The sequence below is a fragment of the Malaclemys terrapin genome, chromosome 5, assembly GCF_027887155.1.
Source record: "Malaclemys terrapin pileata isolate rMalTer1 chromosome 5, rMalTer1.hap1, whole genome shotgun sequence".
Classification (NCBI taxonomy): Eukaryota; Metazoa; Chordata; order Testudines; family Emydidae; genus Malaclemys; species Malaclemys terrapin.
Genome location: NC_071509.1, coordinates 25,999,158 through 26,024,955, shown reverse-complemented (window position 1 = coordinate 26,024,955; position 25,798 = coordinate 25,999,158). Strand labels below are relative to the sequence as shown.

At 41.9% G+C, this 25,798-nt stretch overlaps 2 protein-coding genes across 7 annotated transcripts in view; one reads left to right on the top strand and one right to left on the bottom strand.

The window, feature by feature from the left end:
* EVC (EvC ciliary complex subunit 1) overlaps nt 1-13,959 on the top strand; it is a 95,156-nt gene extending 81,197 nt beyond the window's left edge. For 4 of the 5 annotated variants that reach the window (XM_054029020.1, XM_054029022.1, XM_054029021.1 and 1 more), the window contains 7 exons: nt 1,104-1,310; nt 2,079-2,223; nt 5,033-5,144; nt 7,749-7,875; nt 8,478-8,571; nt 10,075-10,187; nt 11,191-13,959. In XM_054029020.1, the coding sequence (XP_053884995.1) occupies nt 1,104-1,310; nt 2,079-2,223; nt 5,033-5,144; nt 7,749-7,875; nt 8,478-8,571; nt 10,075-10,151 (762 nt within the window). In that variant the 3' untranslated portion in view covers nt 10,152-10,187; nt 11,191-13,959. The remainder of the gene's footprint in view (nt 1-1,103; nt 1,311-2,078; nt 2,224-5,032; nt 5,145-7,748; nt 7,876-8,477; nt 8,572-10,074; nt 10,188-11,190) is intronic. The other variant, XM_054029019.1, reaches the window with a different exon arrangement.
* An 8,746-nt stretch (nt 13,960-22,705) lies between these two features.
* The window catches only part of CRMP1 (collapsin response mediator protein 1), a 57,952-nt gene continuing 54,859 nt past the window's right edge, over nt 22,706-25,798 (bottom strand). For both annotated transcript variants that reach the window (XM_054030873.1, XM_054030874.1), the window contains exons 13-14: nt 24,478-24,643; nt 22,706-23,719 (exon numbers count right to left, since the gene is read on the bottom strand). In XM_054030873.1, the coding sequence (XP_053886848.1) occupies nt 23,628-23,719; nt 24,478-24,643 (258 nt within the window). In that variant the 3' untranslated portion in view covers nt 22,706-23,627. The remainder of the gene's footprint in view (nt 23,720-24,477; nt 24,644-25,798) is intronic.

Here is a 25,798-nt window from a genome sequence, read left to right as displayed (position 1 = left end):
GCCCAAGGTCCCTCAGCAGTGAGCTATGCCATGTTATTTATGTGTTAGCTTTCTGTACGCTCACAGGTGGGTAGCACAGAGAATTTGCTTCAGAAATGTGGTCTTTTCAGTTCTTCCCATTTGGAGGGACTTCTTGGGATTCAACAAATCCCTAGTTTGCTGTGTGCAAACAGCACCTGACCAGCTTCTGCCATTACTAATAGGTATCAATTAAGTAAATAGCATTTATAGCAGACAGAGTCAAGGGATATAGAAATAATTGCAGTGCCTGGCATATGTTCCTGTCTACAAAGTCTTTTTACCTTACTTATTCTCTCTGGCTTTTACTGAATATATGTTTAAAATGTGCCTCATTTCCTCCCTCTCTCCTCCTGCTAGAGAAAACAGGTGTTTTGCATTAGTATTATCTTCTAAGACCTTACAATATACTGCCCACATCACCATCTTATCTGAGTGCCTGAGCATAGTTCTTACTTAGTGCCTTGAACTTCAAAGGATCTCAAAGTAGTTTTTCAACTTTCCATATGAGAATTGCTTCATTCAAAATGCAGCTGCCTCTGGGGTAAAATGCATCATCCATTTAACCATGCCTAGCAAGACTGAACAACAGTTTAGGACAAAATGGAAAGAAAAATACAAAACAATTGAAACAGTGGTAAGCAATTGAAGTTACACAGATTGGAATAAAGCCAGGTCACTGAGGTTAACACACTAGCTGTTGAAAGCTTAGCTACCAGAAGTGGTCAATACCTCAATTTCAAATCTTATCTCAAAGAGGACACCTTCAGCAGCACACTACCCCCTAGTAGTACACATGATGAACATTCTAAATACACAACCACTCACCTATCTCTGGAGGGAGCCAGAAATAGGTACATATAGATGTAGTCAAAGACAGCCTTGTTGCAGGGGTGAAAGGAATTTCCTTTAAAAACCACACATACAATAGGGTCACACAACTTCAATATAGCTATTAAGATCAACGGACTTATCCCAAGGATGTCTTTGTCTCCTAAAGAATCAAGAGTCTAACGCCCAGTTATTTGTCCATAAAGATATGTAGTGGAATGTTAGCTGTCTTATAGCTTTTATCTGATTACTAGGAATCTCACATTCTGGAAGAAGAGGAGAAGCTGGAGGAGGAAACTCAACAAACACGTTTGGAATTTCATCAGCAGTTAGTTGCAGAAATCCAAGAAGCTCTTCAGCTTGTGCAGCAGCATATGGAACAAGTGATTGGGCAGGCCTTGCTCCAGCATGCCCGGCAAGAAGCTGCTAAGCAAAGCTCTGAGGATGGAGAGGACTTCAAGGTATTTGATCAGTCCCTAACAGCCTTTTTAGGAAATACTTTCTGATAAAATGGAGGGACACTATAGTAATTTATTATCCAGCATAAGGAAGCATCATAAGTGGAAGAATTACAACCTGTTATATGATTTTACAAATGCTGTATAGAAATACAGAGCTCTTCTGCTGACTCATCCTGGCAGCCAGACCAGGTCTTAGGCCCAACTCAAAAGTATAAGAGAGTTGAGAGCTCTCTCCAAGACAGAGAGAATTAGTATGGTTAGGAGCATTTTGGGACCACTACCCATTTACAAGGAGTTGAAGGTTAATACTATGAATTAACAAACAGAATTATTGCCAAGTCAAGACAAAAATTGGTTAACCCATATTACACTATATGGCAAGATTGACAGCGATAAGAAGAGACGCTGCTTAATTTACTGTACAATGAAAAATGGGAGAGCTGTGTGTGCATTGTAGTTCATTGTCAGTCTAGGACGGAATGGGTCATGGAGACTGAACGCCTCCAGATGAGGATGGGGGCATATTAGTAGGGAAGCTTGCACTGTCACTATTCGTGTTGTACTGTTCTGTGGATAAACAGAGTACCCTATTTTCCAGATCATCAGTCTGGCACATTTCACAAGTACTAAATTCACAGACATGCACTTGCACACATGCACGCTCACCCTTCGAAGATTTCTGCATGTCTTCTAGTTTGCTTCTTAAGCAGACAGACATTTTAGTTCTTCCCTTAATAAATTAATAGCTACTTGTACTGTGTATTGCAGGAGAGACTGATAGAAGCAGCTGTAGAGAGTGTATATGTGACCAGCAATGGTGTCAATAGACTGGTGCAATGCTACTACCAGCAAATAGAAAAAATCATGGACGGGCATGAAAACAGAAAACTTCAACAGCTGAAATCCTTTCAGGGTATGAAGAATAGCAGCAATTATGTGGTGTTAAGCTTTACTTTTGACAAATGCCATTAATGTACGTGTGCATATGTGACAGGGCCCCTCCTTCGCTACTTAGTGAACCTCACTTCCTGGCCAGTTCAGGTGGTTCTGCAGTCGCAAATGTATACCAGGCTGTTTAATTATGTAAGAGGGCACACTTAGCAAAAGATAAACTATGCAACATAGGTTTGTAGCAAGGACAGACTTCCCTGCAGCCCACCCAAGCTTCCTTGTCAGCCACCTTTGCTTCCTGTTTCCTCTCCTTATATTCTCCTCCCCCGCCGCGCATACACCCCCAATTACCTTGTTAACCCAGTGATTGCCACCCAGGTGCTCACAATCCCCTACCAGAAAGTATATAATTGCCCTCAGCTGGGCCTGCAGCCTTCCCCAGCCTGCAGCACCATCAGTGGTCAGGGTGCTGCTGTTAGCACTCTGTCACCACGTATAAAGATCTTTAAACATAACAGAATGTAACAGTACTTCCCAAAGTAAATTGAATTTGTAGATCTGATTGCACCTTCAAAAACAATACAATGTGCTGGAAGTATAATAATTATAGGCTTTGGTTTCCAAAATGTTACCAGTTCATCAAACTAAGACCTTGGCTGTACCAGACAAGGACCACCACCTACCATTCAGTTTTCTATGCTGAAGCATGTAATACAAGGGGTAGGAACTCCAATGCATTTTAGAGACTGCATTGTTGAATGGGAGCCATGCAGTAAAGGGTCCCTGTATGTGTCATTCAGGGTCTCTCTTGAAGGCTTTGGCCCTGATTCAGCAGTGCATCCTTAGTTAGCTCTGAACTTAAAAACCTGCTTAAATCCCAGTGTCTTTGATGGGCCTAAGCAACTGGCTACAGTTAAGCATGTGCAAAAATATTTTCCTAATTAGAGTTGGATTTAAGCATATGACTAAATGCTTTGCTTAAGAAGGGCCTTGAATATCACTCATGACTGAGTGACAAAATATGGAGTGAGAGTTATGGCAGTTGCTCATTTAGAACATTTTGTTGTCTGTTTGGATAATATTAATGGTTCAACACATCAGTATTACTACTTACAAGCTGTGTGGGATTTAAATTTATAAGCAGCTGTTAAGAATGCGGTTTTGCTCTTTGATGAAAGATCCATACTTGGGGGAAAATACTGTCATTGCATTACTTGACTATAAACCTACTGGCATGATAGAGCAGAAATTTATTTATGTTGGTAATAAAAACAGGAGTGTATTAGACCCTCGATAATATGATCTAGACCTATGTGGCCCATGACACACCCAGTGAAGAATCACAAATCAAGCAAAAACCAATCATGAATTACTAAAGTGAAAGAATATTGAAGACCCATGTGCCTTTACTGCTATTCATCTTAGGTTTTTAATAGCTATGAACCACTATTTCTCTTTTGTGATTCTTGTTTTTATTATGTTAAGAGACAGAATTGTATAGCACTTACATCTATCTTGTAACTCTTGCCACTAGCCATTAACTATAACCTGTCTGAGAAACTTCCAATTGGTGCATTTTCTTCAGATGCTGCCCTTTGACACAATGCTCGGGTTGAGCTAATCTACCAACCTTGCATATTACTTTAGCCACTCTTAGCCCCATGACAGCTGCTTCTTGCTTCCTACCTCTTGTTTTGCTTTCTCCTTATCTTACTGTCTACTACAGGTCCAGCTGTGCCTGACGTACTGCTGGAAACAGCTGCCATCTCGTCCTCTTGGAAGTCTGCCACACTATATTCAGGAGAGGATTGGGCTTGTATCCCGTGCTCCCCTGTACTTAGGAAAACAAGGAGCCTGCTGCAGTGGTTAGCACAAGTGGTGCCTGTACTCTTCATTAAAGCATAAGATTAATACAGGGGTAGGCAACCTATGGCACGCGCACCGAAGGTGGCACGCGAGCTGATTTTCAGTGGCACTCACACTGTCCGGGTTCTGGCCACTGGACCGGGGGGCTCTGCATTTTAAATTAATTTTAAATGAAGCTTCTTAAACAATTTAAAAACCTTATTTACTTTACATACAACAATAGTTTAGTTATATATTATAGACTTAGAGAAAGAGACCTTCTAAAAACGTTAAAATGTATTACTGGCACACAAAACCTTAAATTAGAGTGAATAAATGAAGATTCGGCACACCACTTCTGAAAGGTTGCCGACCCCTGGATTAATAAAACTAAACAGGTTTAGAAACCTGGGACTACATCCATTCCTTGTGCAAATTTCATTGACTTCAGTGTAGACTGAAAACCCAGAATGGATTAGGCCCTTGAGTTTAGCCAAGCTTGTTCTTGCTTTCTTCCTTACACCCTCAGAAAGAAATCAAAATGGGTATGCCTTGAAAACTTCACAACCTAGTTGTTAGCATGAAGGACTTGTGGCTAGCAGAAGTCTAGACTGTAAGCTGGGCTGAGTTCTATGACCTGTCACTTGAATTTCCTGTACATCACTCAGTCTGCTGGAAAAAGTGGATAAAATTAATAATGGCCTGAAAATTACCACCTGCATCCGAGCCTTTCTGGAAAAGTGAATTACAAAAAGACTGGCCAATTTTTCAACTGATTATAAAACAAATTACAGTAGCATAAGTATACACAGCAGGTGTATGTAAGATGTACTTTACACACTAAAACAGCACTAACTTTGGAAAGACTGGGATTATATTGAATTGTGCTGATAAGAAAATTAAATTAATATATTGTCACAACTCAAAGTAAAAAATCACAGGATTTGTTATTTTGAGCAGAAGATTTTACAGAAATGTTATTTTAGCAGAAAGGACTGAAAATAACAGACTCAGAAAAAAACAAGAAGAAAATGAACAAACATTGAAAGAAAAAAGGAATCAAGGCACCCTGAACACGTCATCTGCAGTCCATCAAAGGTGAGAGCAGGCAGGAATATTACTTATTCTTGATATTTAACTCTTGTGAGTTGTTTCAGTTTTGTGAACTGAGCTGTGATTAAATAACAGACCACAAAAACTTGACATTCGTTTGTGTTCTGCCTTTAAAGAAAAAGGAAAGTGTAGTCTCAATTTATATGCATCTGACCTCAGAGAATTGCTCTGTCACTATTCAACATTTTGATGTTCATTAATCACAGTACATAAAGGATCACATAAGGCACTTGCTATCAGAACAGTTTTTTTAAAAAAAAAATTCAAGCCATGTACAACTTTTAAAAGTTCTTTGAAGTAAATATGACATTGAGACTGCTGCTTTCAGATACATCATATTCTGTCTAATCTGGTTAAAACACTGAAAGTATTCTTGTTCACTTTTGAGTAAATGTATACTGTAATTAAGATAAAATTAAGGGATCATGAATAACCTTATTTAAAATGCAAAGAAGAATACAATTAGCATCCTGTGCTTTCAAAGATACTGTATTATATTTAGGGCTAGATCCTCCAAATGGATCCAGGCCTTAGAGTATTAGTGTAGTTAATGGATTCTTATTCAATCAAAATCAATAATTTGCTACGTATGATTTTACACAACTAAGATCCTGATCCCAAAAGCACTTACTAACGGATGTACTGTTTACTAGAGTAAAAGGTTCCATTTTGCATGTGTTTGCAGGACTGGGCCCTAAGTCATGAAGTTTGTGAGATATTTGTTTTTGTAATCTTTTCTGTACTATCTTCAAAAAGACCTGACTTAGCATGAGGAGTGACACAGACGGTTTCATTTTGACACATCAGCCAGGTTAAGCATTTGTACAGTTATTCTGCTACCTCTAACTCACAGGAAATCATTGCTCAAGTCCCTGCTCTTCATCCTCATTTGTAATATTACTCTTTAGAAAGGAATCCATGCAACTAAGGGTTGTAGGAAAGATCTCACTGTCCATCACTCTCCCCAGCGGCGGCTCCAGGCACCTGCGCTCCAATCACGTGCCTGGGGCAGCAAGCCATGGGGGACACCCTGCTGGTCCCTGCGAGGGCAGCAGTCAGGCAGCCTTCGGCGGCATGCCTGCAGGAGGTCCACCAGGCCTGCGGATTCGGCAGCAATTCGGCGGCTGGTACACCAAAGCCGCGGGACCGGCAGATCTCCCACAGGCATGCCACCAAATCCGCGGGACCAGGGACCTCCCGCAGGCAATCCACCGAAGGTAGCCTGCCTGTCATGCTTGGGGCAGCAAAAAAGCTAGAGCCGTCCCTGGCCTTCATCACTGATTTTAGATATGAAACAATTCACCTCATTTCACAAAGTGTAGCTGTTGCTTACTTTATTACTTTCTTCATCATATATTTCATATAAAATACAATGAAGTCAACCTTAGTACAAGCAGAAGTACATAGTGATGGAGAATGTAGTTTTTTGTTAATCCGAAGTAATATCTTAAAAATTAATCATCAGCACTTGCTCCACACTTGTCATTGTGATTTCTTCTAAGGCCAAATCCTGGTTCTAAGGAAATCAGTGGGAAAGCTCCTATTCATACAAATGGAAAGACTCCCATTGATTTCACTGGTGGTTGGTTTAGGGCCTCAATTCAGTTGTTTCATTCCATGCTCAAAGAGCAATTAGAAAAAGCCAACATTCCATAAGCATTCAACATTAAAATGGGCCTCGATCAGTTGGTGGTGTATAGATGTATTTGAGAATGCTCTAGGACAGTGTTTCTCTCAACCTTTTTGTGCCGGCGACCCCCTTTGGACTTAGAAAAACAATCATGACCCCTCCTCCTTTACTAAGGCTTGAAAAGGTAGGGGGCTGACGTGGCCCAAGCCCTACTACATGGGGGCTGGGACAGAAGCCACCCAAGCCCCACCTAAACCTGTCCCACAACCCCCAGGTTGAGAAATACTGCTCTAGGAGATCAAAGGCACTAATAGTTCTCAGGAATCTCATGGGTGACTAATAGCACTAATATAATAACTGATTGGAGGAAAGAAGCATTTCAGATTCAGCTGAGTTACAGAAATTCTGGTTCTACTGTACTGATATTAATCTTTGGCCAGCAAACCAAGACACGCAAAGAATACATTTGCTAATAGAAGCACTGTTTGGCTCAGTCTCAACTAAGCTGTGTAATACCAAGAGTGAAATTCCTAATTCTTTTCTCTTTTAGCTGTGCTTCCACAAGTAAGTCCTCTTGGCACATGGATGATACAGGGAAAGACAAAATTGCTGATTTGAAAATACCATTCAGAATATAACATCATTTTTTATGTCAGCCTCTAATCGTAGAACATTACAAAAGAGGGCCTGACTCTTACCAAAAGACTATCCAAAGCCCCTGCAGTTTGGAGAGATACCAAAAAAGAAAAAGAAAAAAAAAACATATTCCATTTAGTGACTATGGAAGCTGTTAAAATTAATTGCTTTGGCAAAACTAATGTTTTTTTTTTATGGCTCTAAGGGGTGATTTTAATAGAGTTTCTCACTCTGTAAGAAACTTTCTAAATAGCACAAAAATAGATCTATTCTTTAGGTAAACTCACTAAACCCTCTTGAACTAGCCTGCTTTCCTTTACCAGGATGTTGTTACAACAACAAAAATTCTTGGCTCAGTTTGATGTGCAGCAGCAGTTTCGTCTGGACTCCCTAAAACAGAAGATACTGGTATTGCATCATCTAGAAACACAGCTTGAAAATCAGCTAAAGGTAAATCAAGGTAAAATAAGTTGCAGGTATAGCTAGCTGAGGACCTGCTCCTGCTGCCATTGAAGTCAGTGGCAAAACTTCTGAGAGGCTCCGGGGGCTTTTTCCAAAGTCCATTGAAGTCAACGGAAAAACATCCCATTGACTTTAGTGGACTGTGAACCAGGCTCTATACATTTGCAAAAGCCTTTTCAAGAACAGACCAAATAATGTGTTAAGTCCCATCCTCCTAAAGGGTATCCCATTAGTACAGAGAAGAACATTTGGTGAGTGGTTTTTATTTTAATGTGCATTTTTCTCGCCTCAAGTTTCCTCTAGAACCAGTTGTGAGCATGCCCACCCTATCAATGAGAGAACATTTCTGTCGTTTCTGCATTACTTTCTCTTTGCTGAGCAAAAGCAGAGGACATAGCCTTCTTATTACTACTACTAGTACATACTTGGGTTCACAGATGTGACCCTGCTGACTGCCTTGCTCTTCACACTTCTAGACCCACCTATCCTCTCCTTGAGTAGATTAGGATGGCCTGGAATCAAACTGTTTGAACTTTGTTAGCATTCTTCTCTTTTATAAAGTATCATAATATGTCTTCCTTTGTGTTCAGCAAGCAGAACAGGATTTCATCACTGAGCTAGCTGCATTGGCCCGAGTTCCCCTCACAGTGCGCAAGCAGCCTTTAAATAGGAGTGTACAATCAGGTTAGTATTGAGATGCTTGCTTACCTGGTTTTTTTAAAGCTTCATGCATGGTAAGGGGTTTGCAAATTATACACACCCCTACTTTTCTTATAAAATTGGCTCTGAAAACAGGCAATATGTTTAGCCAATTAAGATTCCAATCCAGGCTGATATGGGGCCTCAGATTTACATGCCAGCACTTTTACCCATTTACCATCCCCAGATCAGTATACTCAGAGGGGAAATAGAGAGAAAGGGATTTAAAAAATAAATGCTCTGGTGGACCTATCTGTTTAAATGGGTTGAACTATTTTTCTAACAAAGGGCCATCCTAGCTCTTTCAAACCCAAGACATTAGTTCGCTGGCTATACTCCTGTCTGACCACACTGGGAAGGATATTCTGAAAGGCACAAATGACAGTGAGGCATCCATCTCGCACTGAAAGTCAATGGGAATTGAGGACATAACTGCCATTGGTACCTTTAAAAGCCCCCCTGAGTGGGAAATGGTTCAAAGAGTTATCTGCCACTCCTAGCTGAGAGTGGTGGGTTTTCCTGCTGGGTTATAGCTGGTAAAAGATAGATGTAGGCACCAAATAAGAAGATTAAGGGCTTGGCTAGCTTAATTCTTCAACCCAGAATTACTTAGACACCTTCAGGATCCACTTCAGAAACACCTGACCATAAAGAAGGACTCCATTCACAGATTAAAGTTATTTGCAATCAAACAGGCCTTATTGGAACCGAATCACCCAGATTTCTCTCCCTGGATGGGGAGGAAGGAATAATCCTCTTTCATTCCCCACCAACAGCCTAAAAAAGTAAACTCATATGAATAAGTACAATCATAGGGGCTATGCATACTTACAGGTATTAACTGCAGTCTTAATTAATTCACTGTTTCAACTGACATGGACAAATTTGTTAAAATGACATCTAGTTTTGTGCCCACCATCAATTGTGGAGCCAAATCTGCAGGTGCAGTTAAATGAGTGTGCAACCTCCAGGTTGAAAATCCCTGACCTAGTTGATTTCAATCAGTTGCTGTAGTGATATATTTAGGGTCAGATTTCAGGTAGGACCACAAGTTCAATTGAGAGTCAATGGCACTAATATTCCTAATTAACTCATTTAGGCACTTTTGAACCCACCCTACCTCATCCCCATGCTATCATCCCCCCCCTAACAATTGCTTGTCCCTGTGGGTGCCTTAACTATGAATGCAAAGTTGAGACCACACAAAAAATATGGACCATTAACATCAAAAGTTTGTCTACGTATTTCCTTAAAATTACAAAACAATTGCCTTTATTCTTTTGGTTGTAGCTCAGAGCAGTCTCCATTAGTTTGCTAATACACTTATCTGCTTAGAAACTACGTAATTGTGCTTTAAGATATTATGCCACATTCTAAAACATGTCAGCCTTTGGCAAGTGTGAAAAGAAAGACATGCCTACTGATGGTAAATCATAATCAAAAGAAGTTACCGTAGTGATTTTAAACTACGTTTCCATGCCTTTTCAGGAAAAAGCCTAAAAACAAAAAGGAAGAACTCCTATTCCTGGGGAAAAGAGGATTCTGGTGACTTCAATGAAAAATGACCAGATGCCCTAGGAAGAGACTTCTGGATCAGTCAGGTATAACTGGAGCTAAAATGGATGCCTACTGAAAAGCATGTTTATAATAACTTGATAAAAAATCTGTTTCTCAAGAAAGTACATTGATCTGATAGAAAAAATATAGTATCTATATTCTTTCCTCTTCTTACCAATATTCGTGTTAAAGCGTGAACATACTCACTCTCCCCATCACTCTTTTTAAATGCAGGAAGAGCATCTAAATTTGGCTCTCTAGTCTGTTTGTTTTTAATTTTCACTTTAATTTTAGATAGCAATAAAAAATTTTATGTTTCTGTCCAAGCTTGGTATTTCTAAGGTGTCTTTCACTGTTTCTTACACATGAGGATAGAGTCACAGCTGGTGTAATTCAGTTTACAATAGACAAAATCTGGCCACTAGTATCTAAATAGCCACTGCCTCGGTTTCCTGGACAAAAGCAGGTGCTGGTTGTTGGCTTCTGGAGGAGCAGAGCTGACAGTTTTTGCTATCAACATAATCACTATTTGAAACGTCTCCTAGGGTGCTAACTAGACAAGGAGAAAGAGGCTCAAACCTAAAACATACCAGATGGTTACTGGGGGGACAAGTCGAACTGGTTTACTGATGGCTGGGGCTTGATGTACTGAACAGTTCATTCTGACAGGCATTACAAATAGTTGCTTCTCAAGAACCATATGGAGCCTTTAGGAAGAGTATTTATCCCCTGAGTGACCATGGGCTGGGATTGCTTTTAGAAGATGGCTCTTGTCCCTGATAGCATGATTACTATGCTTTCTCACACACCACATTCCTTCAGCAAACAGAAGACATTTGTAGCATGGAGAAGGGTACAGGGCAGATCAATGTATATTTATCTTGTATGTTTTGGCAGGCTTTTAATAAGTCATTTGCAGCCAGAAAGTGAAAGCCTAATATTACAATGTAACAAATTCCCTTCTGTTATTAAAATGGAATCAGAGCCATGGAGAATTTTGGTCTAAAATTTAATTTTGTTGGGCTTGTTTTTTGTGTTTTTAATCAGAACCAAATTGCAGAGGCAGCATGAAACTGAAATTGATCAAGGGAAGAATTCAAAGATGCAGAAGAAGAGGTGCAACTTGTAGTGAAAACAGTTCTCTGAATTGTCTGTCAGCCTGAATGTTGAGTCCCAAAGCATTTTTCTGGACAGACTAAACTACTGTAAATATTTACTGAGCAGGATCATTGGAGAACAAATAAGAACCTCATTAAAAACTAAGAAGCCTTATTCCACAATTGTGAAGCAGTATAAACAAAACTCCAACACATGGAGATACAGCATGTAGCCATCGTCCTTAAGCTGATAATGAAACATTCCCACTTGGTTCTGTACAAAAGAACAGGGAGCCAGCTCTGTCTACCAGCTAGAGCTCTGAGAAAGGTTTCCTTTTTGTGAAAAGTAGCTGGATTTGCAGAAAGTCCCTAGCTCGTTGAAATCAAGAAAAAAAAGGCCGTGGGGGGACAGCACCTCCAAAAGGAGACCTTTTTAGAGCAGGGGGTGGGAGGGAGGGAGAATATTCTGACCCTTTGGCAAGCCAGGATCCAGGAATTAGAGTTCCAGATTGGCACAAAAACTTTGCATGGCGATGGGTCTCTTTTAGAAATCTGTGCCTTTAGGTTGAATAAAGATCTGAGTGTGGCCTCAAGCAAATTCAAGCCCATCATGTTGGGCAGTGATACAAGAGGGGGCCAACTTTCTGGCAGGGTAGGGATGAGAAATGAAGCCTGGAGAGAATAGACGGTAGATCTGAAAGGTCAAACTACAAAGTAAACAAAAATCATTTGTAAGTTCTGACTGATAATAAAGCAGTATTAATTAACAGGAGACAGCATTAAAAATGAGGGGGAAACACAGCAAGGCCCTCATTACAAAAGTACTGTCCACTGCAGTTCCCACTGAATTCTTCTGAAAAACCAGGCAAACATTTTCAAAAGAGAATGCAGAAGCAGTGCACATTCACGACTCCAGCTGAAGTCAGATACTCAGGACCTATGAAAAGCAGATGGAGACAATTGAAAACCTGACAAGTGTTTGAATATGAGATGCTAGATGAAAACTTAAATTTAGGGGAAACCTGTGACAATGTGACTTGTCCCCATAGAAACGGAAGCAACTGACACTGTTACTAGAGAGGGCTCTGTTTGAGCAATAATAGTAGCCAGCATTCAAAGCAACAGGTATTTAAGCCCATGGTTACTGAGGTGAGAGGGCTGTTCATTAGGGCAGCAGAGCCCAACCTCTCTCATTGTAAGAAACAGAGCGGACACTGATGGCAAACGTTTCCTTTTACATTTCCTCCCGAAGTCCTTTCCTCATCCAGGGGTACTGCATTTATTTAGCAGAACCTAAGGCGCTCATAGGCCCTTTCCACCTAGCATCTCAGGTCAGATGCATCTTTCTGAGTCATTAAACAGCAAGAAAAAAAAAAGCAAACAGTCTAAACCATCACTAAATCCCCCTCCTCAGCTCTTTTGGCCACAGTCTCTGTACAGGCCTTCTGGCATATTCTGCTGATCTCACTAGGGCCTTTCCTAGCAAAGGCCAGAAGGCTATATACTTCCTGATGTGTAGGGCTAATTAACAAGGGCCATCTCCCAAGTACTCCTAAATGTTTAACCCTTACTGGTCCTCGATACCACCCTGTAGTGTGAAGAGAGGGGTAGTACGTTTTATTTCCAGGGACCAAATTATGGTGCTTTCACCATGGCTGGTTTCTCCCCCTGAACGCCGAAAGAGCCATCACAGTAGCCTTTTTCAAAGACGAGGCCAGTATAGAAGTGTTCAGAATAGATAACTATAATTATAGTTACAGGGCCAGAGCCTCAGCTGGCATAAATTGGTGTGTCACTCCATCAGAGTCAATGGAGCTATGCCACTGTCTGAGGATCTAGCATGATAATTAGGTAAAGGGTTGGGGCAATGGCATAGTGGACGTTATTAGTTAGACAAAGAGTGTTACTGTTATTGCAGGTGGCATTTCCACTTAGCTTCAATGTAAGCTCTTACCTTGAATGTCTGGGTTTTGATCAGTGATTCTCATACTGTGGGCCACGCAGAGCTGGTAGCATGCAGGCTGCAACCAGGTGGTAACTATGCTGATTACAGTTACAATTAGGGTGACCAGATGTCCCGATTTTATAGGGACAGTCCTGATTTTTGGGTCTTTTTCTTATATGGGCTCCTATTACCCCCCACCCCCATCCCAATTTTTCACACTTGCTGTCTGGTCACCCTGGTTACAATGGCGGCACACCAAGGGCTTATGGGAGTTTAGATTTGGTGTGCTAGTGCTTAACATTGTAGAATGACTGTTTTAGATTCACAGAATCAATAAAAGTCTAAAAGATATTTAATGGACATGAGGGGTCTACCATGAATACACTAGACTGGGATTTGATCTAGTTTTTATTTTATTTTGAAACAGTGGTTTACATATTGCTGTTTTTCTACGTGCACCAAGATTTTGTAGAAATGTTATTCTTCATGGCTAGCTCAGATTTGTATATTATTATGGAGATGAAGCAAGATGTGGTATCTGTTACATTTTTGCATTCCCTCATCTTTAAACCAGCTCTCAGTTTTCTTCATGCCTTTTTATTATAGTTCATTATCTATCTTCTTTTAAAAAAAAAAATTAGTTCCAAGCAGCTAATTGTTATTGGCTGCATACAGTACCTAGATAATGTATTTACCTATGTTTATATCATATGAAGTATGTATTTAGTTAATCAATTGTAAAGTTTTCATTAAAAGCACCTTTTTTACCTCTTTGAGCTAGATCTATATTTTACTAATCACAACATGGTCCATTTGTTCTGTGTAATAAAGTACAATATAGTGTTTGCAGTTAATTTCTGAAAATGGAATAATCAAACCATGCACTTTATTAAACATGTTACATGCAACTGTAAATAGGTTAATCATTCTGTCAATCAAGATCAAAATAATGTATGGTCTTTCCAAATTGTACCTCTTACAGTGTTTTGCTCTGCTATTTCAGTGAATTGCTGAGTTGCAGCATTCATATTAACCTACTGGCTATGCATTTTACTCACCTATTTCTCAAACGTTTTTAAATTGATGGAACATACTTGCCCATATCTGAGCAGCGTGGCCCTGCTGACCACCCTCAGCTATCAGAGCTATGCAGCTAGCAAGAATGCAGTTTTTAAGGTTCAAGTGGCACATACATTTTATACACTATTATAAATTATACAAGAAAGATACAGCATTCCATCACAATTAAGATGTAGTTTAATCAATAAAACCTGGCAGCATTATAGCCATTGTGACTCATCCAGAAATTACTGAATTTTAACGAGAGAGACTGGAGATGGCATTTTTTCGTCAGGAATGTGGAAATGTGCAAAAGATGACCTCAAAATCTAGCCAACAGTGCCCCCTTATGGCAGCAAACATAGTTGTCCTTCCTTCTGATGAAAGAGATCCAGATTCTCTGGTAGGGCCAAAGAGAGAAAATGCAGCTTTACATCACCTTTCATTCCCTGGCTCTTAGGGCTGGCCAGGGACTATGTCATCCTCCTACCCCACATAAGACAGAGAAGCTTCAGAGTTGCTCTAACTTATGCCCGGCTTCCCCTGGCCACTCCAGCAGCTGGGGTATAGGACATACCTATCTCATAGAGCTGGAAGGGACCCTGAAAGGTCATTGAGTCCAGCCCTCTGCCTTCACTAGCAGGACCAAGTATTGAACTCACAACCGTGGGTTTAGCAGGCTAAAGCTCAAACCACTGAGCTATCCCTCCCCATCTCACCTATCCCCCAAACTTTTCCCCAGAAATGCCATCTGTGTCTTTGCCAGAGAAGGATTTTCTCACTTCCCTTAGAAAATTATTCTATTGCCTAATAGGATGATTCCATTCTTAAAAATATTTTTCTACTAATCATCTTAAAATTTCCTTTTCTGAGTTTCAGTTCATTAGTCCTAGTTATTTCTCCCTTTTTCCATGGTAAGTATGCCCTCTCCCTCGTTGATGGTGACACTCTTTCTGTACCTATAGACTCTAATTCATTGTCCACTGTCACCACTTGAGTGAAATTCACACCTGCGCAGAGGGCGCTACATGACTTAAGTCCCACTTCAGTCCTATTTTGCGGGTGTAACTGGCTCGTAGTCCTTTTGCTGTCTCTGTGCACAGGAGTGAACATCACCCTTTTTGCAAAATTTTCCGATCTCTTCGCCACACCGTGCATACGCTTCACAGGTATTTTTCCCCAGGTGGCTTAGCTCGTATTATCTAAGCAGAATCTTATTGTGTTACCTTCTGTCCATATTTCTAACCTCGCAGTCTCTTTGCATTACTTCCCTGTTTTCACATCCTAATACGGTGTCGTGTACAAATGTCATTAATATAGAATCATTGAAATGTAGAGCTGGAAGGGACCTCGAGAGGTTATGTAGTATACGTAGAATGCAGCTTACCCCTTCTCCTGTATCAACAGGGATGTTAAACAAGACCGCACCTATGGTCCTCTATTAGAACCACCTCACAACATCATTGTATGTTGTTAATCTCTGTGTTCATCCAATAACTTTCAGTCCTGGTGACAATATTCTTATCCAAACCAATTTGGATTACTATTGTGACCACGAGTGTATAATTGTAGCAGCTTTCACTCGAGGCCAGCAAGCCCAATGGACAGGCTGTGGCTCAACCGTCCTTTCCACCAATTTGTAGTGGGTTTCACTCAGCGGCCAGAAGATGTAGTGGTCAAGCCGTGGTCCATCATTTCCAGTGCTCCAGAGTTCTCCTGTAAGATGGGGTGGGGCAGGGAATGGAAAAGGTAGGTGAACCCAGTTCCTGCCTCTCCACCAGGGATCCCAAGCCAGGGCCAAGGGAGGAGAGTCATGGAATGTCTCCATTGCCTCTTCCTGGTGCACCTGCCTAGCTTCCCCTGGGTCGCTTAGTACCTCCCCTCTGTCTTTTCAGTATGGGCCATGAGCCCACTCCCCCCACCCCCAGCAAGAGTTCCCAAGCAATCTCAGCAGCTTTGTTGGTCAAATATTTTTAGCTCCTTCCACAGTGCTCAGTGATTCTCTGTCAGCAGGGAGTCGGGATGGGAAAAGGGTCAGGTCCCTACCCTCCCAGCTGGGGATGGTCTTACCCTCAGTCCAGACCCTTCTTCTTTGGGGTGCTGTGTCCCCAGAAGCTGCATATGGGTTTCCTCCCTTCAGACAGTCCCTCATTCACTCTCTCCCCCTACTTGACATTCAGAGACCCCTTTTGAGCAGGTCCTTCATTTGGAACATGTGCTGCAGCTCCTGAAGGGTGGGGTCCTTTTGACCCAGTACTGCCCCTTCACACCATTTATGGGTCTGTAAATTCTCTCATAGTGACACTATCTCTAATGCTTTACTGGCATCCACATACCAACACCTTATGCATCCACACTGGTCTTCTGTTGAGGTTCTGCCCCCTCTCCAAATATTTGTTACACTTTTAAAAATATTTTTAAGTAGGGTAGGTCTTAGATTTACTAGCCAAGAAACGTTTTGCTCCTGCTTTAGTTAAGTGTACTGTCTAGCATGGTTCCCAGTAATAAGAGTCCTCAGGATGTTGCTAATTAGCTTTACCAGCTGACAGCAAGGTCCCAGGATATAGTAGATGCAAACTTAAGGGGAAGGTACCCGTGCTTAATTTGTGCCAGAACTGAGCCCTGGCACATCTAGGCTTGGCAGTTCATAGCCCCGCTACCTCTGGACTTCCATGTCGATTATGAAAGCAAAAAAATTGCTTGAACCCTGGAACCTCTTTCATTACAAATTAAGCACGGGAAGGTACTCATCTAAACCCCGATTAACGTGTGGAAAACATGCCTTTTAGTGACAGACTGAAGAAGCTTGATCTATTGAGTATCTCCAGGAGACAGTTAAGAGGTGACTTGATCATAGTCTGAAGTACCTTCAAGGGGAACAAAAATTTGACATTAAAAGATTCTTCAAGCTAGCAGACAAAGACATAACAGGATCCAATGACTGGAAGTTGAAGCTAGACAAGTTCAGACTAGAAATAAGAGCCAGAGTTTTGACAGTGAGGGTAATTAACCATTAGAACAATTTACCAGGCGTCATAGTGGATTCTCCATCACTGGCCATTTTAAAATCAAGATTGGATGTTTTCCAAAAAGCTGCACTCTAGCTCAAACAGGAAGTCATTCAGGGAACTCCTATGGCCTGTGTGATGCAGGAAATCAGATTGTATAATCACAATGGTCCCTTCTGGCCTTATAATATATGGATATAAAAGGTATGCTGTAACTCAAACAGAAGTTATGAGTTTGATGCAGGAATTACATCAAGAGACCTGTGTTATGCATGACATCAGGCTAGATGATCATAATGGGTCCTTCTGGCCTTAATCAGTGAATCCATCAAAGGCCTGCAATGAGCGCTGCCTGGGCAGACCCCCTTAAAGTCAGTAGGGTCCACCTATTGAGAGTATAGTGTAGGACTGGGATCCTATCGACTGGTATGGATGACTGTGTCTGAGAATTATAGTGTTCTTTTTCCTGGCCAGCAATCCATTTGTCTCCTGTATAAAGCGTGAGCATAAACACAGCTACCCCCTCTTCCTCTCACAAAAATTCCTCTTAAAGGTGCCCTGGAAAGGGTTTAATATTGGTGTGGAACATAACACTTTTACTTTAACCTGATACTAGCAACCTGGGACCAGCTAAACATGCAAGGTGGTACAGATTCACCACAGACTTAAAGCAAATACTTCTGTGTATTGAATTAATTGAGTACAAATTCATGAAGGACTGTCATGTTCGATTTAGAGATTTAGGGCTAGAGTTCCAGGAGCGTCATGCACCTGAGAAGGGTGCAAAAATGGCATTTTATAACCTTTGCACACACAACCCTGGCCAGGCACCAATTTAGCCTCCAGACCAATTTAGAGCAACCTCAGAGCTGCTCTAAGTAGTGCCCAGCTGCACCAATCTCCAAGAGGTCATTTGGGAAACCAAATATCACAGTAGCATTCTAATCATGTGTCTTTCCCCTACATACATCCCCTACACCAAGAGTTATGAGGGGCATGGCATAGAGCTGACTACACTGGCTCAATGCTACCTGGGAATTCCCTTTATACTAGGGGAATCCCTAGGTAGCAGCTTGTGCTGATTTTCCAGCACCTTTGCAGCACTGGCGCAGTGTAAAGGCCCTGGAGCATGGATAAAGGATCCAGCCTCTGACACCTAGAATGTGTAGCTGTTAACTTACTTCCTGAAATAGCGCTCGTATTCTTCGTGGCCTTGCAGGTCTGCATTTGTTTAACCTGCTCTATGCAGAAGAAGCTGCTGGACTTAGAGCTGTTTAAGTCAATGACTGGCTTTATGAATTGACACACATCATTTCATGTGCATCTCACCACACAAGCGTGTCATAGAGTAAGCAATATGAGTGTGAGAACTATGACAGCGAATAGGTCTAACGTCTACGGTCAGTATTGCCCTAAAGACAACACCTGGCATCTGATTTAAAGAGGAAGTACCCCCAAACTGTGCATCTTAGATGAATTAGAATACATTATTTTCATTCAGTAGTTAATTTGCTTTTAAGTAAAGATGAGAATATCCCCACTGGAACTGTCATGGGCAACACACGCAGAAACTCAGATAACAACATGCAAGAATCATACAAATCAGTTTGATTAGAAACACCATCATGAGCTAACTGGCTCTGTGGATGAAGAGAAAGCAATGGACATGTTATTCCTTGACTTTAGCAAAGCTTTTGATACGGTCTCCCACAGTATTCTTGCTGGCAAGTTAAAGAAGTATGGGCTGGATGAATGGACTATAAGGTGATAGAAAGCTGGCTAGATCGTCGGGCTCAACGGGTACTGATCAATGGCTCCATGTCTAGTTGGCAGCCGGTATCAAGCGGAGTGCCCCAAGGGTCGGTCCTGGGACTGGTTTTCTTCAATATCTTCATTAATGATCTGGAGGATGGCGTGGATTGCACCCTCAGCAAGTTTGCAGATCACACTAAACTGGGAGGAGTGGTAGATACGCTGGAGGGTAGGGATAGGATACAGAGGGACCCAGACAAATTAGAGGATTGGGCCAAAAGAAATCGGATGAGGTTCAACAACGACAAATGCGGAGTCCTGCACTTAGGACGGAAGAATCCCATGCACTGCTACAGACTAGGGACCGAGTGGCTAGGCAGAAAAGGACCTGGGGTTACCGTGGATGAGAAGCAGTGTGCCCTTGTTGCTAAGAAGGCTAATGGCATTTTGGGCTGTATAAGTAGGAGCATTGCCAGCAGATTGAGGGACGTGATCATTCCCCTTTATTTGGCATCAGTGAGACCTTATCTGGAGTACTGTTTCCAGTTTTGGACCCCACACTACAAGACGGATGTGGAAAAATTGGAAAGAGTCCAGCGGAGGGCAACAAAAATGATTAGGGGGCTGGAGCACATGACTTATGAGGAGAGGCTGAGGGAACTGGGCTTATTTAGTCTGCAGAAGAGAAGAATGAGGGGGAGATTTGATAGCTGCTTTCAACTACCTGAAAGGGGGTTTCAAAGAGAATGGATCTAGACTGTTCTCAGTGGTACCAGATAACAGAACAAGGAGTAATGGTCTCAAGTTGCAGTGGGGTTTAGGTTGGATATTAGGAAAATCTTTTTCACGAGGAGGTGGTTAAAGCACTGGAATGGGTTACCTAGGGAGGTGGTGGAATCTCATTCTTTAGGGGTTTTTAAGGCCCGGCTTGACAAAGCCCTGGCTGGGATGATTTAGTTGGGAATTGGTCCTGCTTTGAGCAGGGGAGTGGACTAGATGACCTCCTGAGGTCCCTTCCAACCCTGATATTCTATAATTTAATGGTGGCCAGTGCAATGTACACAAAGGGTAATGATAAACTTCAATGCATTGATTTGTGGGGAGGTTGTTTAATGGGTGACATGATACTGGTTAAGGGCTAGTCTTAATGTTATCATTAACAGCACATCTGTAGCTTTGCCACTAACCCTAAATAAGGTGCATCAGGTTAACCATCTCAAAGAGTCATAACATTGTCCCTGGTTCCTCTCATGTGCTGGATGGAGCATTGTAGGGAGAAGGGGAATGGAGCCAGACACCCCTCTCCCCTGCACACATGCGCAAACAATGGGAGTAGCAGTCACATGGAGGCTGCGCTCCTCTCCTCACGGCTACCTCTCATGTGAGAAGCAAGGGGGCTTCCTACTCCCTGGCATGGAAATATAGACAGTGTCACAATCTGGCCTTTTGTTTATTCAGTGGGGAGAGGAGAGACCACTTACCTCAGCCTGCTCAAAGCTAGTCTGAGAACAGCACGACAACACTCGGATGTTTTAATAAAGCAAGGATCCAGGTGAAGACTCCCGATCACTGATTGGCTGGCGATGATGTAACAAGTTAACTCTGCACAAGGAAGAGAGGTCTTTAATTCACTCCCAGGTACTACTGCCAGTCAGGGAGGGATAAAACAGACACAGTACAGAATCCAAGTCCTATACTCCACTTCCTTAAAGAAGCAACATAAATACCATGGAAAAGATAGAAAGGCTTCTAGGAGGTTATAAATTACATGGACACCTTAGCACCTCACTCCTCAAAGTAATCAAAGCAGAACTACACTGAACTGACAAGTATTGATCTCAGAACCATTAAAGTTCATAATAGAGGGCTTCAAAGCTGCCTTGTGTGTATTCATGGCTACTTCAGCATGAAAAATATTATGAATAGCCAATAGAGCAGGAAAAGCATGTGAACAAGTGTTTCCTCTGGTTAGCCATTAATCTTTTATATTTTCCAAATAGCCAAAAATGGCGTCTTTGTCAGTGTGAGTTACATTGTGTTTATTCTCATTTGTTTGGTCAAGTAAAAGCTCAAGTGCTGGGGCCCCACAGATGTGATGCGACTGTCAATCTCAAGGGTTAAACGTGGAAGTGGGAGGCAAAGCTTTCTAGGGGACTGGCTCCTCTTCTGGACACCCCACTGTCCTCAGTACAAAGTGCAAGGCTGGTGGATTTTCAAAAGACTCTGTGGCTGAGATCCACAAAGGTAGTTAAGACTCCCAATTTCCGTTGAAATCAATGGACTATATGACTATCCACATGTGTCACCTACACACAGTGCTACAGGGCTTTTGTCAATGCAGCTTGATGCTGTGTGGGCACAATGCCCTGGCACAAGCGGTTGAGCGTGAATGAGCGCTGACTGAATAGTTTTGTTGGTGGCACTGCCCCAACAGAACTTTTACCAGTACAAATTTCTAGTGTAGTTAAGGCCTAAGAAGCACAAGTCCCACTGAAAGCCAATGGAATTTATGCTGCTAAGTCACTTAAGCTCTTTTGACAACCCCCAACCTCACTCTTTTAGCCTGGCCTTCCCTTAGCATCAGCAGCACAAGCAAATAAGGAAAAGGAAATAGAAGTAGGGGCAAGGAGAAGGCCTCTTTCTCACACACTTACACATTGGAAAAGAGGAGGGAGGACATTGCCATCAACCTCCCAAAGAAGAAGAGGATAATCCACTTGTGCATTAGTTTGTGATGTGCTCTGATGATGGGCTCGTGATAAGAACACACAGAGAGACGGATCCCAGTAGGCAATGCCAACTGGAAGATGGCTTGGATCAAGATGGAGCATTGCGTGCTGATTCTGGGCTCTCTGGTGGTTGCTGTCCCATATTAAAAATGAGGATGGCAGCAATCTGCTTCACTTTGTGCAAATCCAATACAGTCCCAGAGCTGCAGGTGGATTGCCAATGTAGATGTTACTGGACCAAAGACTAGGCGACTTATAGTCTGGTTATAGTCTTACCACAAGCTCTATTCAGCTCTGCTGAATTGGAACGTGCAAAAACAATATTCAAGTGTGCACAGAAAGTTATTCATTAACAAGATGTGGAGAAATTGGAGAGGATCCAGAGAAGAGCAACAAGAATGATTAAAGGTCTTGAGAACATGACCTATGAAGGAAGGCTGAAAGAACTGGGTTTGTTTAGTTTAGAAAAGAGAAGACTGAGAGGGGACATGATAGCAGTTTTCAGGTATCTAAAAGGGTGTCATAAGGCGGAGGGAGAAAACTTGTTCACCTTAGCCTCTGAGGATAGGACAAGAAGCAATGGGCTTAAACTGCAGCAAGGGAGGTTTAGGTTGGACATTAGGAAAAAGTTCCTAACTGTCAGGGTGGTCAAACACTGGAATAAACTGCCTAAGGAGGTTGTGGAATCTCCATCTCTGGAGATATTTAAGAGTAGGTTAGATAAATGTCTATCTGGGATGGTCTAGACAGTATTTGGTCCTGCCATGAGGGCAGGGGACTGGACTCGATGACCTCTCGAGGTCCCTTCCAGTCCTAGAATCTATAAGCAATCTTTGTGCTTTGAGGATGCAGTTTCTTTCAAATGATGTGGACCTAGAAGAAAAACTCCCTCTGGTTAGCCAGGAAACACCCTACACTGTAAAAAATCATATTGGTGAGCAAGAGACCTGGAAGGAAGAGAAAGACACTTAATGATCTTTTCATTTCCTTTATTTCACAAGCTTTGAATTCAGAAATAGAACCACAACTAGTAGATCTGATAGGGTATAATAAGTAAAAATGCATGTGATTACAAAGGAAAAACTTTGTACAAAAAAGTTTAAAAATCCAACGGTAATTTAAGTTATTCTTAAGTACCAAAACACTCATGCCCAGCTGGAGAAATCTGTGAAAGGGATGGCAATGGCATTGCTCCGTAGAAGTGATGGCTCTGTCTAAAATGAAAACAATTAAGACATATACTTGGAATGTACTTAGTGGATAATGAGAATTGCTACACAGGCCATGTTGTCATTACACATTTTGAAGTTGTTTCTTTGTATCTGGGAGCAGTGCTTCATGGATTTATAATAAATTAAAGATATTAACAGAAGCCACTTACGCTATTCTACTGCATACTTTAAAAATGTCCATATTCTTCCTCCTTATGTATTTTAGTGGCATTGATCTTGGCATTGTGTCAATTGTTGGCAACGTGTTCTAAACAGACGCACTCACAGACTGCAACTTGCATAAATAACTTAGTAACATGCATTTACTACTCTAGTACAGCTAATGGGTGCAAAGGAACCATCATTTAGTTACAAGACAAAGCTAAAACCTGTAGTCACTAAAGGGGCAATGGAAGCACCATGCTTTAAGGTGACTATGGCAAGAAAGCACAATTGTGAGGCAAGTAGTTCCAAGCAAACACACCACACTATTATCACCTCTTCCTATACAAAAAAAAAGAAAAAAAAAAAAAAAAAAGAAAAAAAAAAGAAAAACAAAAAGACAACTCATTTTCCCCTCATTAGTACCGAATAAAACTGTGGGTTCAATAACATGGACATCAAGAGGAACAGACATTATTCCCATGATGATTCATTCTTGCCATTCTGTCCATCATCTCTGTTCAGCCAAGACTGGTAATATTAGAGCGACCACCAGGGGGCGCAACAATGCGGTGTCCAGTGCGACGAGGGTTGTTGTCATCTGCCTGAGCACCTGTAAAATAGCAATCCAGCCAGCAAAGCAGGAGAGTTAATAACATGGGAACAGAAACGTCGGAGGAAAAAAAATCCAATCAACACTGAATTTTCACCTGACTGGATCTATTCAAGATTCAATGTTTTTGCCACTTTGTTTTGACCATTCATCTCTAGAACCTGTTTTTGGATCATTTCTAACTAAGGAAGCAAGCAGTTACTGACTAAGGCCTGGTTCCCGCAAAGGAATCGTCTTAAATAGAGTTCCACTGACTTCCACGCAGGAGTGGACGCCTTGTGAGTGGATTCTTTTTGAGGGATCAGAACAGGTTGCTATTCTAGGTAATAATTTGTCTCTGTAGCATGCATTGACATTTTTGCATGAAAATGTTATATAAATATGGGGAGGCATTTTCAAAAGAGCCTAAGGGTCAGACTTTTAAAGATATTTTGGCACCTTACTCTCATTGAACTCAATAGGAGGTAGATGCCCAAATACCTGTAACAATATGGTCCTAAGTGATTTAGAATCACAAGGCTTTCTGATACGCTTTTGAAAATCCCACCCACAAATTATCACTATTAGGAACCAAATTTGTGATGTGCTCTGATGATGATCTTGCATCTGAAGAAGTGGGTTTTTTACCCACGAAAGCTTATGCCCAAATAAATCTGTTAGTCTTTAAAATGCCACCGGACTCCTCATTGTTTTTGTGGATCCAGACTAACATGGTTACCCCCAATACCAGATATTCATAATCAGTCATGTTGGTTTACCTGATAAGCTGAAATTAGATTGGTGGAGATTTCTGATTGGTGGAGGCTGATTTTTGGCAGGGGAGGACTTAGCTGAAGGTGCAGGAGTTGCATATTTTGGCGTAGCTGGGACTTCATACACTGGCCCATCATACATTCCTCTGGACACCCCTTGCAATCCTGTTACCTAAAATAAAAGAACAGAACAACTCAGACACTGAATGCACGGATATTCCAACCTGACAATATATTCAGTCTCACATAATGTTCATAGTATGGACGGAGCTGTATCATATACAGTCCCTGTAGCAAGGAAGCGTGGCCTCCTGCAAAGGTGGACACGGAGGAAACACCTCAAGCCTCCTGGTGGGCAGAACCAAGAGAGCCATGCCCCACACGCCGGAAGCAGAGGGGCAGGACAGGAAAAGGAAGTATAAAAGGCTGGCCCAGCAGCTCAGTTCCTCAACCTTCTTCCTCACTGCTGGAGCGGGATGCTGAGGAGAACCGTGGCTTCCCCGAGGACCTGCCGGAGGTTCCAGAGAGATCTGCCCCTCCCAATGCTGAGGAGCTGCTATTGCTACCCTTGGTGGTCTATCCTGGAGAGACTGAGGATGACCCCTGAATGCAGCTACACCCTAGTGGGAGAGTAGGAAGGGCCCAGGGGAACCAGACTATCATCTGACCATGTTGCTGCCGGAAACCTGGTCAGCATGTTGCGGGTGGATTCCCCGCTGACCCAGTGGCAGACCACTCTGCCACTGCTAGGGCCCTCATTTGCTAAAACATCTGTCCCGAGCCACCTGCTTCACAAAAGAGAAAGGCCAGAAAGTTGTGTGTTTTATATGCAAAAACAACTCAACTAAAGCTAATTCGCCCACAACAGTTGTTAAAAGCTGATAAAATGCCAATACAGTGAATGCTTCCAATGTAGCATGTACATGGGAAACAGAAATACTTGAGCTGCTTATCCAACATGCTAAGTTATGTAACAATTTAAAATGACAGCCTGCCCTGACCCCAACCCCCTGAAAAATTGTGGTTCTTTGTTGTTAGCTAAAATTGCCTTCTATTATCTTTCTGTTTCCTTCAGAAGACTGTACATCATAGACATACAGGGCCAGATTCCCAGCTGGTGTAAGTCAGTGAAGCTCCGCTGAAGTCAAAGGAGCTACTCCAATTTACACCAGCTGAAGATGTGGCCCATACTTTTTGGCAGCGTTTCCAGTCCCACATGGATCCATTTCACTTAGGACAATAATGATGCAAAATGTTTTCTCGTGTGATTCCAAGAGAGCCTGGAGCGAGACCAGAAGGTGTGTGGAGTATTAAATAACAGGCCAAG